Source organism: Grammomys surdaster, unplaced genomic scaffold (genome assembly GCF_004785775.1).
Source record: "Grammomys surdaster isolate TR1022 unplaced genomic scaffold, NIH_TR_1.0 744, whole genome shotgun sequence".
In the NCBI taxonomy this organism is placed as follows: domain Eukaryota; kingdom Metazoa; phylum Chordata; class Mammalia; order Rodentia; family Muridae; genus Grammomys; species Grammomys surdaster.
This window is the reverse complement of record NW_021605163.1, coordinates 13,836-27,521: the sequence shown is the minus strand read 5'-3', so window position 1 is coordinate 27,521 and position 13,686 is coordinate 13,836. Positions and strand designations below refer to the sequence as shown.

The following is a 13,686-nucleotide window of genomic DNA, read 5'->3' as shown; positions in this document are numbered from 1 at the left end:
CCCCTCTAAGGGCTTCTACCTGTTTACCTGTGTCCTCCTATATTTCTTTAAGGGAGTTATTTATGTCCTCCTTAATGTCCTCCGTCATCAACATGAGAAGTGATTTTGAATCTTGCTTTTCCAGTGTTTTGGTGTATCCAGGACTTCTTATGCTTGGGTAACTGGGTTCTGATGATACCAGGTAACCTTGGTTTCTGTTGCTTATGTTCTTGTGTTTGTCCTTTGACATCTGGTTATCTCTAGTGCTACCTGCATTCACTGTCTCTGACTGGAGCCTGTCTTGCCAGTTATCTTGCTTTGATCACAACTCCTCAGAATCCAACTGTCTCTGTGTTCCAGTGATCCTGAGCCCCTGGGTGGAAGAGCTCCTAGGACTAAGGCTGCCTCTGGGAACCTGATATCTTGCTGTTCTGAGTGCAATGGTTCCTCCACTGCTCTGAGTGCAGCGGTTCCTCTAGGATGGGTCAGCATAAGGTGTCTTTATGGAAGGAGACCATCTAGGTGTCTGCCTCAGCCAAAAGACAATTTCCTGATTTTAAAGGTAGGGTATCGAGGATCAAGAATGGCCTCAAACTCTTGATCCTTCTGATAAAGTAGAGATTTCTAGATTTAATTTGGAATTTCAGTGAGAATCATCTTAATTATTTAATCCTTCTGCAGTATTTTAAATAATGTTTCACAGATTATGGTTTTGCAATTATATGAACTGGAATTTTCTCTTTTGACTATACTTTACAAATTGTGCTGGGGAAGGTTTCAGGCACACAAGCCCAAATTTCTAGCTGTTGCCTTGTGTCCCAGAAGCCACAGATGACCCAGAAACCAAGGCTTATAGGAATGTCTTTGCTTCAGTCTTGTCCACATCTTTAGACATTGTATAAGATACATATGCATGTATGAGGAAAAGTGTACAGCTGCCACAACTGGAAACTAGAATGAATGTCCTCGGCACAAATGATCACCATGCAGGCTAGACACAGAAGTGCTGATAGATGTTTTGTCTCATCTCTTTCTTCCTCTGGATTGCAAATTGTATTGGGAAACTCTTCTCCCTGTAGCCTATGTAAACTTGGCTTCTCCTCTAAGACTCACATGAGCAGGAGCTCTCATTCAGTAGCATGGCTTTGCAAATACTCTGGGGTAAGTTGTGCATTGTACTTTTGTTTGGTGTTTCAGATGTGGTTTGATTGTGTAGCCAGGTGGCCATGAATTGACAAACCCTTTACCTAATTAACCAAATTAACATAAGCCTAGCTTGCTTGTGATCATTTCTAAATGGGTGAGTAGTACCCACAGACAGGGATCTCACAGGTTCTTTTTAGCCCTTCCCAGGAGTGATCAGTCTGTTGAAAGGACAATTAGGCTGGTTTGGGCCTGTGACATTGGCTGTATATTTTCTTAAAAGGCATGTAAACTTGTTCAGTATTTTTTTTCCCTGAAAGAAAACTCTGGTCAGACTGTATACTCCTGAATAACCCATCTGACTAGTCATGAAATTAAGAGGAACAGGGATTGGTATCATATAGGCAAATGAATAATTTTTTCCACTGTGTTTACATGCAAGGGAGTCTAAATGCTCAGAGTGATGAACTTTTGCCTTGGATAACTGTGCAGACTGGATTCTCCATTATTGCCAGAGCATGGGCTCTGGCCTTCTGATTCCTTCAATGTGTGAGAAATGATGATATCCAAAATGTAGCCTGAAATTATGTCTCCTAAATCCTTCTCCAGGTTCCGTCCGATTGAATATATATTATGATGAGCACCTACAACCCTCCCACACTCGAGCAGCTGGCACTGGAGGCACTGTTAAGGAATGATGCCATAGACTTCTCTGATCTGGAAAACCTGCCCCCTATGCTCTTCCCACCACTCTTCATAGAGGCATTCAAAAGCAGACGCACAGAGATATTGAAGGCAACAGTGGCAGCCTGGCCCTTTTTCTACCTCCCTGTGGGACCATTACTGAAAACTGCTAACGTGAAGATGATGCAAGTTGTGCTGGATGGCATAGATATACTGATGAACCAGAATGTTTGTCCTAGGTAGGCCAGGCCCAAGAAGGCTATAGGGGAATAGGGTTAGTGGTAAGACTCACATGAGGGCAGAAAGACTGTGCTCCAAGAGGACAGAGGCTAATGACCTCATTAACATGGGGATTTGTGGACATACTATTCAAGTTGAAAGCTGGTCTAAATGAAACTCATAGTGGACAGCTCAGAATACAAGTATCCCTAGTAAGATCATTCTTTAACTGGCTTTCCTACAGACACTAGATATAGAAGAGACACAAGTCAAGAGCAACTGAATGGAGGGAAGTGGGTCATGATGTGTCAGGAGCCATAATGGGACAAGCTAATAATTAGCAGGTGATCATTCTTAAATCTCTTGCCTTGTATTACTATGTAATCTGGGACAAGTGGTCTCTTATTCACCAAGGCTGTAAGGGACATGTTTTAGGAAAGATTTCTGCTATTAATATGCTTTTCCTATTAGTATTAAACATATCTAACAATCACTAAGCAATAGCACACCCCTTTGGAGCAGACATCTGCAGATCTACGCAGATGTACTATCTTGTGCTGATTCTATATAGACAAATAAGATGACTTCTTCAGTCTTATTGGTGATCGTATAAGAATTTCTAAAATTAAATCAATGATTATTTTAAGCTTTTTTTTTATAGTGGGACTGCTATTAGATTCTTTTCTAATAGTCCAAAATGCCAGTCTCTCATATGTCACCAGTTAATTTCTCTTAGATAGTAACCAGACTTTCTCCTTCTTAGAGCACATTCCAAGTGGTTGTAAAACAATTAAGCAAAGGTCTCTAATAGGAAACTCACAATTTAGTATAGGTGCTAGGACAGAAGATATAATATTGCCTGGGTTTATCTATACAAAACTTCACTAATTTCTTAGCTATAGTTTTAAACATTCATTGAACCTGTAGTGCTAGACAGGTGATGTATGTTTAGCCAGATAATGACTCCTAATGGATATGCATGTAATCATTCTCTGTTGTAAACTTCTATTTCAATTTATGATTTGATTTTTGGTGTGAACTTGTGATGAACTTTGTAACACGTGATCATATATTCTGAAAGATATATAAGTGCTGAAGACAAAGACAAAGAAAGTAGTAGCAGTATTAGTAGTAGTAGTTGTCAGCCCTTCCTTTCCTTTTCCCCTGCATAGAATTTTTCCTTATTAGAATTTTTTTCTTTTCTTCACTTAGGACCTTTCTGCTTGTCCCCTTAGATAGCTTTCATAGGAAACTTTTTACACTTAGTTAGAAACTCTATAGTAACTTTTCTAAGTGTTATTCTTTCTGCAACCTCAGAGTAGTAAGCATAAGTTAGAGACCAGCAGTTTCTGCTGAGACAGAACAAAGGCCACATTGTCTAATCCTCTACTGTTAGGTTGTAGGTGTTAATCACCCAATCCTGCAATCTTTTACCCTCAGAAGAAGTTTTTAGGACTTTTTAGGACTCATCATCAGTATTTCAGTACAGGTCAGAGAGCCAGAAATCCCTGAGACCCTCAGACTTTAAACCCATCACCAGAGTCCTATTCTGTGCCCCTGCCACTACCCTCTCTGGGCCAATAGGCTCCTGGCACAGACGCAGATCATGCAGTGTCCTTGCCTGCCTGGTATGAAGTGTTATTTTGAATTAAGTGGGATTCAAGCTGATTCCATATTGGTTCCTGTTTTAAATTATGAATCTTTACCCTTTTCCATCACAGAATGAGGAAACTACAAGTGTTGGACTTGCGAGATGTGCATCAGGATTTCTGGAATGCATGGGCTGGAAGAGAAGATGGAATGTGCTCACCAGATATTTTGAGAAAGAAGCAAGGCCCAGAGAGTCTTCCTACTTATGCACTGACTCAGCGATTGCAGGTGGTCACTAACCTGATCCTCTTTCGCTCTTTGGAAGAAGACCAAAAATGCTTACTCCAGTGGGCTCAGAAGAACAGTGACTCTCTGCAGCTAGTCTGTCTGAAGATGAAGATTTTTTGTTCCCCCCCGGAGATTGTCAAGGAGGTCTTGAACATTTTCCAGCCAATCTATATTGAGGAATTGGAAATATACACACCTGAGGTCCTGTCTTTCTTAGGATTCTTTCCCCATTTCCTTGACCAGATGAGAAATATTATCAAATTCAATCTACATCAAATCCGCATCCAATATAATAACCCCCTGGATGTTTTCATGGAGGGCGTTGTCAGGTATTCAAAGTATATTAAGAAAATGGAAAACCGCACATATCAACTCCTGTCTCTTCTATCTTCCTATCCACATTACCTTGACAAGATTAGAGAAATCAAATTCTATTTAGAAAATATTCACTTCCGATATAATGTTGTGGATACAGTGACAGATGTAAAGAAGTATTCTGCAAATTTTTTTTCTCAGTTCTCCAAACTCAAACATCTCCAGAGTCTCTATTTGAATGGTGCCCACTTTTCCTATGACAACATGGAAATTTTGTTCAGGTAAGGAAGGATGTTGAGCTGTTTTGTTCTGGCAGAAAAGAAAAAGAAAAGAAAAGGAAAGTAAAACTTTCCTTTTACTTGGAGCATTAGTGAGCACCTGAGGTGTGTCAGTTACAAAGGGTATTACAATGACAGACTCATTACAGTATCAAAGTGTGAACTGTTTGTTTCTTAACTGATCTCACTTGGTTCAATTTCTACTCCTTTCGTTGAGTCTGAGCTGGGGTAGAGGATATTGAGATAGCAGCCTTGCATACATGTCCATTTTGTGGGTCAGAAGCAGTAAGTGTGCTTTGCATATTCCTCTTTTGGATCCAGGCAAAGCTAATGGAAGGAAACAGGACAAAGCAGAGAGCCCTGAGCCAGAGAGGCTCCATGCTTACCCTATACAAAGATACATGTGTACAGGAACCAGTTTGTTCCTCTATTGGTGTCGGTCAGCCACTAATTCTTCCTAAATGTAAGGATGATTTGAACACAAGTTGGGACTAAGTAGATGAGAAATTTGTGACATTGGGGTGGGTGTCATCAGAGTTAAGGGTAGAACACTAAAGCAAGGATAGAGACTGTGAAGACAGCAGGGACAATGATAAACTCTGCAGGAAACAGGCCACGATGTTGCCAGAACCTTCCTGTGCTAGTCCTTTCTAGGTATGCTCTTCTGGCATGATGAGGCGAGCTTTAGTTATTTGACAGAGTGAGCATGGAGAGTTGCAGACCTGTGGTCTGTGTCCACCCCACATGATTGTTATGCTTCAGTAGACAATGCTATGTGTAGACACTAACATGTTGTGTCCCTAGGGTGGATGTTCATTCAACTGAAGCATAGATTGACTCTACATATGTGGCTTCTTTTGATCTTACTAGTGTCCTCCAACAACATGAGCCAGAACCAATTTCTTGTTCTTACTCTAGATGCCTGAAGACCCCCTTGGAGTCCTTGTCTATGTCTTTCTGCCAACTTTCAACATCAGACCTGAAACACATGACAAAGTGCCAGAGCCTCTATCAACTAAAAGAACTGCACTTCAAAACTGTAGTGTTTTGCAAGTCAAGTTTTAAGAGTCTCCAAATTCTCCTAGAGAGTGTATCTGAAACTCTGCAGAGTCTACAGTTTGAACACTGCAGGATGAAGAAGTCACAGCTCAAAGTCCTCTTGCCATCCCTGAGCCAGTGCTCACAGCTCAACATTATTAATTTCTACAATAACAACTTCTCCAGTGCTGTACTGAAAGACCTTTTGCAATGCACGGCCAATCTAAGCAACTTGACTGTAGAGGTGTATCCTGCTCCAAAAGAGTGCTATGATCCCCTGGGTAATGTTTCGATGGACAGTTTTTCTGAACTGTGTCCTGAGCTGGTGGAAATACTCCTGCCCAAAAGGCTGCCCAAGAAAATCATGTTTGCTACACCCACCTGCCCTCGTTGTTGGGGGTGCTGTATCTATGTCATAGAGGACATGATCATGAGTACCAGTTCTTGCCTTTGTTGGGAGTTAATAGAAGACTGATTCTGGATGCTGAGAAATGACATCTGAAGAAGTACATTCACCAAAGAGTCCCTGAATTCATAGATTTAGATATAATGAAATCAAAATGATATTCAGTGTGTTGAGACCTCAGGTGACTTAATATGAAGGACAATAGGATAGTAGGAACAGGTATCTTGTGGAATCAGAAAGACAGTTCCGCATGTCTAAATATACTCCCATCAGAATAGGATCCACACTGGCTTCCCCATTTTGTAAATATAAGTCCTATCTATGAGGTGATTGGTCTCCTCTTGTGTGCAACCCATGTCACTGATCTCAGTTTTACATTTGTGCTGCTCTATGACCTCCTGATGTATGATCGAGGAAATCATCATCTGAGCCTTGTTGGTGGCACAATGCATTAAAGTCAATTATGACATTATCTTCTACTATTTACTTCACAACGTTGCCTCATTGGTTTGTTATGTGCATAGAACTGTCAAACTAATTGTGAAAGGCTCCTAAAATCCACTCTCTGTTGCAAAACCATCCTTGAGATGGGATGTGATTATGGGCACAGAGGCATTCCTATCCTACACAAGACTATCAAAGTGAACACATTCTAGAAATAGGGTGTGGGGTTGTTTTTAGAACTTACATTCCATCAGTGCTCACAGAGATGGACTATCACAGGATTCCCTATGTCCATGGGGCATCACGGTCTATCAAAATATTGCATAGTTTTATTGGTGAAAGTGTGGTCCCTCAACACACCTTATTCAGCACAACTAGAATGCATACTGTCTCCAAACCCATAGGGGCTGAACACTCTACTGATCAGTTCATTCACAGAAATGTAGAGGTGGGATAAACAGGATTGTCATGCCTCAGGCACATCTGGGATTCCTAATCTTCATGCCGTGCCAGTGTTCTTTAAGGCAATGCAGTTAGTACAGCAAGAAGTCCCCGATGGAGGAAATTCATTCTGCATCTTCTGGATCATTACCTCTGGGTTCAGCTTCAGGTCAAGACTCTGTTTCCTCAACTTTGGACCTCTGCCTCAGCAATTCAGAGCACAAAGACACCCAGAGACACATTGTGTTTTAGACTGTGTTATCCAGAATATACCCGCCTATAGAGTAAACTCATCCTCTACTTCCAGCCAAATGGGTATCTTGTCCTCAGTTGGTACCCTACAACAAATAGGGTACCTTAGACTCAGGAGTGATGTCCCAATAGATAAGATTGATTTCTACAATTGTAGACCATTTAGGATCTTTTCTGTTACCAACCTGAAGACTCCCATCCATCTAGCTGTCTGTAACTCTTCTTCCATTGAGTCCTATGCTCATTTCTGTACCCCTATATGATGCACATAAGTGCATGCTGGTGAAACATACACTTACATTAAAATAAACACACCTACAATAAATATTCACAGTTAAAAATACAGTTTAGAACTGGACAACCAATTGGTTGTCTTCCTTAGGGAAAGCCAACTCTCCTATTCCTTGATTTCCAGTTTTCTACAGGCTGAGACCCTGGGACATTGTCTCTGTCTAGTTTGCCATGGTCACTGGTGTCATGCTTGTTCAGCTCCTATAAGTTCAATTGTGTTTTTCAAGCTTTGTCTATAGAGTTTCACACTACTAGTAGATGCAATCTCATAGCATATTCACTGGTTCTCTAGAGATTAAATCCTCTTTCCACATCTTCAGCAGTGTTCCCTGTGTGTTTTGCAGATGTACCCTGTAGTATTGATGTCCATAAGTCTGCATCTTTATTGGTGGTGGTTTTCTGTAGGTGTCTCTGCCTCTTGAAAAGAGAGGTTTCCTTTATGTTGGGTAAAGACTCTAATCATCAGTGGCTATAAGGGCAGATGTTTGCAGAGTTTTGATAGGGGTTATGCTCATTTACTATAGGAATGCTTGTAGAATTTCCTAAATTGTCACCCATGAAAACACACATGCATCTTTTATCTGGGGATATATTGATGTGGAGAAACAACAGGATCAAGGAAACTCTTATAAAGGAAAACAATTAATTGGGGCTGCCTTATAGTTTCAGAGGTTTAGTCCATTGTTCCCATGGTGGATTGCATGGTGGCATGCAGGCAGACATGGTACTGAGATTTCAACATCTAGATCCAGAGGCAGTCACTAGGTCTGCCTTGAGTTTCTATAACCTCAAAGCCCACTCTGAAGTCACATTCTCATGTAACAGGGCCACACCTATTCCAAAAAGGCCATGTCTTCAATACTTCCACCCCCTATGATTCTATGGGGGCCATTTTCAGGCATCCATGATATGAGTAGCTTCATACAGACTTAATAGATTATATTCAGTAATTATATATATATATATGCTTGCAATAATAATTAGCTAAAAAGAGGCTATAAACTTGAAGAGCATTGCAGGGTTTAGGGGAAGGTTTATAACACGGTAAAGAATGAAGATATGTAATTAAATTTTAATCTCAAAGAGAAAAGAAAGTAAGTTATTGGACCTAAGGATGATGAGGGCTTCAGAGTCAGTTTCAGCAGGACAGATCATTTTTTTACACAAGTGGGGAGGTTAATATACTCAGTATAAGTCCATGCATTTTTGTATAGCAGCATTCCAAGCTCTTCTTTCTCCTCCAAAAGTTGTAGGATGTACCTTAGTTGCTACAGTGTTTGTCTAACATTGCAGAGCCATGGGTTAAATATCAGAACCACACAATACTGAGTACAAGAATGCATACCTGAAGTCTCACTACTGTAGACGGAGAGGCAGAAGACCAGAAAGGTTCAAGATTATCCTAGTTACTTAATGTTAATGTTATTCTTGGTTGTCAATTCAAATACATCTTCAATTAGCTAGAAGCCAACTTGCTGGACATATCTGTGTGTAATATTTTATTTCCAGGTTTTCTTTTTTCTCTGTTTTATTCTTTGTTTTGGAGGGGACGTGTTTTTGATCAATTTTGATTTTGTTGTTGTTGTTATTGCTGATTGAGACAGAGTCACTCTGTGTGTATCCCTAGCTCAGCTGGAACTTACTCTGTACAACAGTATGAACTGGAACTCACAAGGGATTCACCTGACCCTGATTCCTAATTGCTGAGATTAAAGTTCTGTGCCTTTAACTCACCTGGTATCTTTTATCTTTTTTACCTATGGCTAATATCATATTTATTGAGAGTGGGTAGAAACATGGTGTCAGCATTATCCTTTACTAAAACCTGACATCATACAGAATTCCAGAATTATGCAATAAAACATAAAAGAGTAAATAAATGTTGTTTGGATTGAGAAGATACAAAAATGCCTTTGTTTAAAATTTTCCAATTATTTCTGTAGAAATTCCCAAAGACTCAAGAGAGACTATGGGTTCATATAAACTATGTAACAAGGATACAGGAGACAAGTTTAGGGCACAAAACCTAATTGTTTGTTGTATCCCAAGAAAAAGACCACATTTTAAAAAAATACAATTAAGTAGAATGTAGTTCACATGCCATTAGTTCTTGAGTTTTGTGAGTTTGCATCTACCCTGGTCCTATGTAGTGACTTCCAGTCAAGTCAAGCCAGGAATACATAGTGAGACCCTGTCTTTAAAACAAACAAACAAAAAAAAACAAAAAAGAAAAGAAAAAGAAAAAGGAATAGGGGGGTGGAAATTAGATATATATAGTTACATGAGCATCTAATAGTTAATAAATCTATACAAAATCAACTTGAGGGAAACCATAAAACTCTAATTAAAAAATAAGAGACCTAAATAATCAAGAAGATCTATAAATTCAATAAAATTATTCTAAAATTAACAAGGCACTATAGTTTGGGTGAAATGTCCTTAAAAGGTTGAAGACTTGTTCCTCAATGTAGCAATATTCAGAGGCAGAGGTTTTGGTAGGTTACTGGATAACAAGGACAATCTATCAATGGGCTCATAACTGAATGGTCCATCAAGAAGTGGTGGAAACTGCTGTAGTTGCATGTAGCTGGGGAAGACTGTTATTGGAGGCACTCCACTCAAGGGTATAGTTCTTGCCCCTGGCCCTTTTCTTTTACTTTCTCTATTTCTTAGTCAGCGTAAGAGGTGCAGTAGTGCTCTATTGGACACTCTGAGCCATGTTTGGTTTTGGCTCAGCTGGAAGGAATGGATCAAGTTATCATAGACTGAAGCCTTGGGATTCCTTCTACAGATGAAGCTTTCTCCCAAGTTAGCTAAGTTCTTTATCTGACAAGATTGGGTACCTGTAACTTATGACATAATGCAATAAATTTGGTTTTTAATTTCTTCAAACTCAAGCATAGCTAGGGGCAGCTCTTGGGGACCACTTTCCTGTGTAGGGTTGACTTCCTGAGGCTGTGGGTGGCAGGAATTTGGCAGCCATGGCTCTGCACAGGGCTTTGGGAGCATGACAGGCTGTGCAGGCCAGTGTGAGCAAGCTAGGGAGGCACAAGCAGAGGTGGGCACCCATCATGTCCAGTAAACCTGGTCCTCACCCTCTTTCTCTTAATTAAAGCATTTAAAATGCAAACTCCGTTTAATCTGGATCTTAGAGTTGTGAAGACACACCTTCTACTGGCTGTACTTTCTTTTAGCACCATGTATAAGGGACATGGAGGAAAAAAGTTCATTATATCTTTGCTTACTTTTGCTCTTACTGTCAAGTCTATTCCTTCACTGTTATTAGAGTCTGCTTCTCAGAGATTCTTGTGCATAAAAGACCAGCTGAGACATCCAGTTCATGAACTGAGATCTTGGACCTTCCATTCACAGGCAGCCATTGTTTGATTAACTAGACCACAGCCTGTAAGATATGCTAGTAAATCCCCTCATTTATATATTCTTGCTATAAGTTCTGTTCTTCTAAAGAATCTTGACTAATACATTTAGCTATGGAAGATGAAAACCTGCCCCCAAGGAATTTTAAAAAACCTGAAATCAAAAAAGGAAAGAAAAGAAAGGTCTTTGTTACATACAAGACATGCTCTATCTTTGAGGTAAGCCTTAGAAGGGTTTTAAATTTGGCTGATGCAATAATCCAAGACAAGATCTGAATACTGAGGAGGATGGGATTTCTGTCTTCCTCCACAAATGAAGCTGTTCCCACACCAATAAATTTTAACCAGTCTGAGATGGGGCCTAATGACCGAGACCAGATAAAAATTGAACCACAAGCCTTTTCCTATGAGAGCTTCTAGGCCCAACCTCTTTCCTGATTCCTCCCCTTGATCAGTTATTTCTTTATTACTCTCTCCATATTTCTGTTTTTATCCTGTGTTTAAAGGCAAGTTAGAGGAAGTAAGTATAGAGATGATTTGGAGTGACAGTGTCTAATCTCAATGCCACCAGTGCTACCTCAAAGTGAGCTAGCACAAGTAACAGGAAAGTACAGAGCATCAGAGGAAGAGAACAGTTTTACTTACTGAATTGTACCTGCTACCCAAACAAAATGATCCACAAAAGCTCATCCAATGGCTGTCATCCTATAACATCTCCCTTTGTTTCTGATGCAGCTGCAAAAAGAACCTTTAGATGCTGTGGGAAGACTCTGGTATAAGAGACTTTCATCCCTTTCACCCCAGGCCAGTAAGAAATATTTACATTAGTCCTGTTTTCTGCTGTTCTCTTGCTCTGATTCTCTACTTCCATGTTGCTTCTGATAGCTCCCTTTGAGGCAACTTTCCCGGCATTGGAACTAGGCACTGTCACCTTGAAAGAACTCAATACTTACTTCCTTTCACTGGCCTTCCTACCTCTATTTCTCTGCCTTCCCCCACCATTCTTGGCAGTCTCCTGGTTTTACTCTGTATCTAAGTCATCTGCTTATCACTCCCTAGTGATTCATTTTCAAAAGTCTCTTCTGGAAAACATGATGGCAATCTCATAACCCATTGCAGCTGATTCAGTTCAAATACCACTCCAGTTCAATGACCAGAAAGCTCCCTCTTCTGCAGACCTGAAACTTATCTTAGACAGTATTCTCCTCAGTTGAAGGCACTGAAGAGATTATGTCCCTGTCCCACTCTTCTTTTGTTGCTACATTTCCAACTTCTGTCAAGACTCTTGCTTCCAGTCTCTCTGTGCTTATTAGGATTTGGAATGACAAAGTTTTTTAGTAGTAAACTAGGAATAGTAGGAAAGTAGCAATGACAGCAGTTATTGGTCAACCCAGAAAGTGTCTCTTGGTACAGCTTGTCTCCCAATACAGTCTGTATTACTTGGGGAAACTATTTCAGAAAGAAAAGGCTGCAGGAGATAAACACATCCCATGATACACCTTTAACAATTTCTTTGTTCCCAAGCCCTCCACTCTGCACCAATAAAGCATCAGAGCCAGCTTTATTTTCTGGGAGACCCCTCACTATGCTATGGTAGAAAGGATTACCCTCATTATATGCTCTAATAGACATGGTCCTGTCTGTTGAAGCTCAGACTCAAGTGTCTTTCTGCTTCCTCACTTTTTAAGTTGACCATCAAATCATACACTATCCACTTAGAGATATTAACTGGATAAGAAAAAGCTACGGTTTTATCTATGCTATGTTAACCATGTCAACTTAGCCATGATTACTTATTTCAGAATAGTTAGCAGGGAGCATTTTGAATATTCCAACACAAACGTTAAATGTTTAAAGTGATGGCTCTGTCAGTCACTGAGATCCGACCAATATTTTTTAATCATATATGTTTGGCAGCCACAGTCCACCCTATACATGTGCAAAACAAGAGGTTGCCCATGACATTATTAAATATATTTCAAATGAAAGGCCCAGTAAGGATATTCTCAGGACAAAAATCTAAAAGAATTCATTATTGTTGAACCACGCTGTAAAAGTTACTAATAGCTTCCTCATGAAAAAGTGATATTATCCCAGAAAGAAGAAAGAATAAGACAAAGCACTCCAGAAATTCAACAAGAAAAACTTAGGACAAAATACAACCATGAGTTTAATGTTTATAAAATGCACATAACTGCCTGGTGTGAAGGTACATGCCTTTGATCTCAGCACTTAGGGGCAGAGGCAGGTGAATATCTGTCAGTTGGATTCCAGCCATTTGAACCTTCTCTTATAGAGTGAGTTTCAAGTCAGCCAAATGTAAGTATAGTGGAACCCTGTTTCAAAAAGAAAGGGGGAAAGAAAGGAAGGCAAAAACGAAGGAAGGAAGGAAGGAAGAAAGGAAGGCAGAAGGAAGGAAGGAAAAAAGGAAGAAAAGAAAGAAGAAAGGGAATCACATTAAAAAACACAATAAAAGTAACCAACATGGTAGTTTATGACGACAGGAAGGACAAAAGACAGGATGTGCATTGAGAAACATATAATAAAAGCACAGGCAACAATTAAACACTCACAAATATAACAATTGCCAATGCTATGAATATTCATACTGATTGTTGTGGTCTGCCTGCCTAGTATAACTGTAATGATCCAAGCCTACCAGCTCTTTCTTACTGTTACTGTAATATGCTTTACGGTCATTGCCACAGAAGAATAACTTGATTCAGGGCAGGGTCATGCTGACCACATAGCCTGTTATATTCTGTATGTTATGAGTTTTGTTAATCTTAGAAAGCTTCATATAGGACCTGTCAAATCTAAGGTCAATAGGACCTTGATGGCTGAAATGGCTTGAGTCAGCATCAACCACCAGGCAGCACTTGCATGTCAGTTCATTGTGGTTTCTAGGTTGAACCACAGGAAGAGATGGACACAAATGTAT

At 40.0% G+C, this 13,686-nt stretch overlaps 1 protein-coding gene across 1 annotated transcript; it reads left to right on the top strand.

Annotated features, from left to right (window-relative positions):
* The first annotated feature begins 1,758 nt into the window (after positions 1–1,758).
* LOC114633713 (PRAME family member 8-like) lies at positions 1,759–6,009 on the top strand. Its single transcript, XM_028782317.1, has 4 exons — positions 1,759–2,045; positions 3,747–4,227; positions 4,393–4,499; positions 5,415–6,009. The coding sequence occupies exons 1-4, from the start codon at positions 1,759–1,761 to the stop codon at positions 6,007–6,009; spliced, it is 1,470 nt and encodes a 489-aa protein (XP_028638150.1).
* Positions 6,010–13,686: the final 7,677 nt, after the last annotated feature.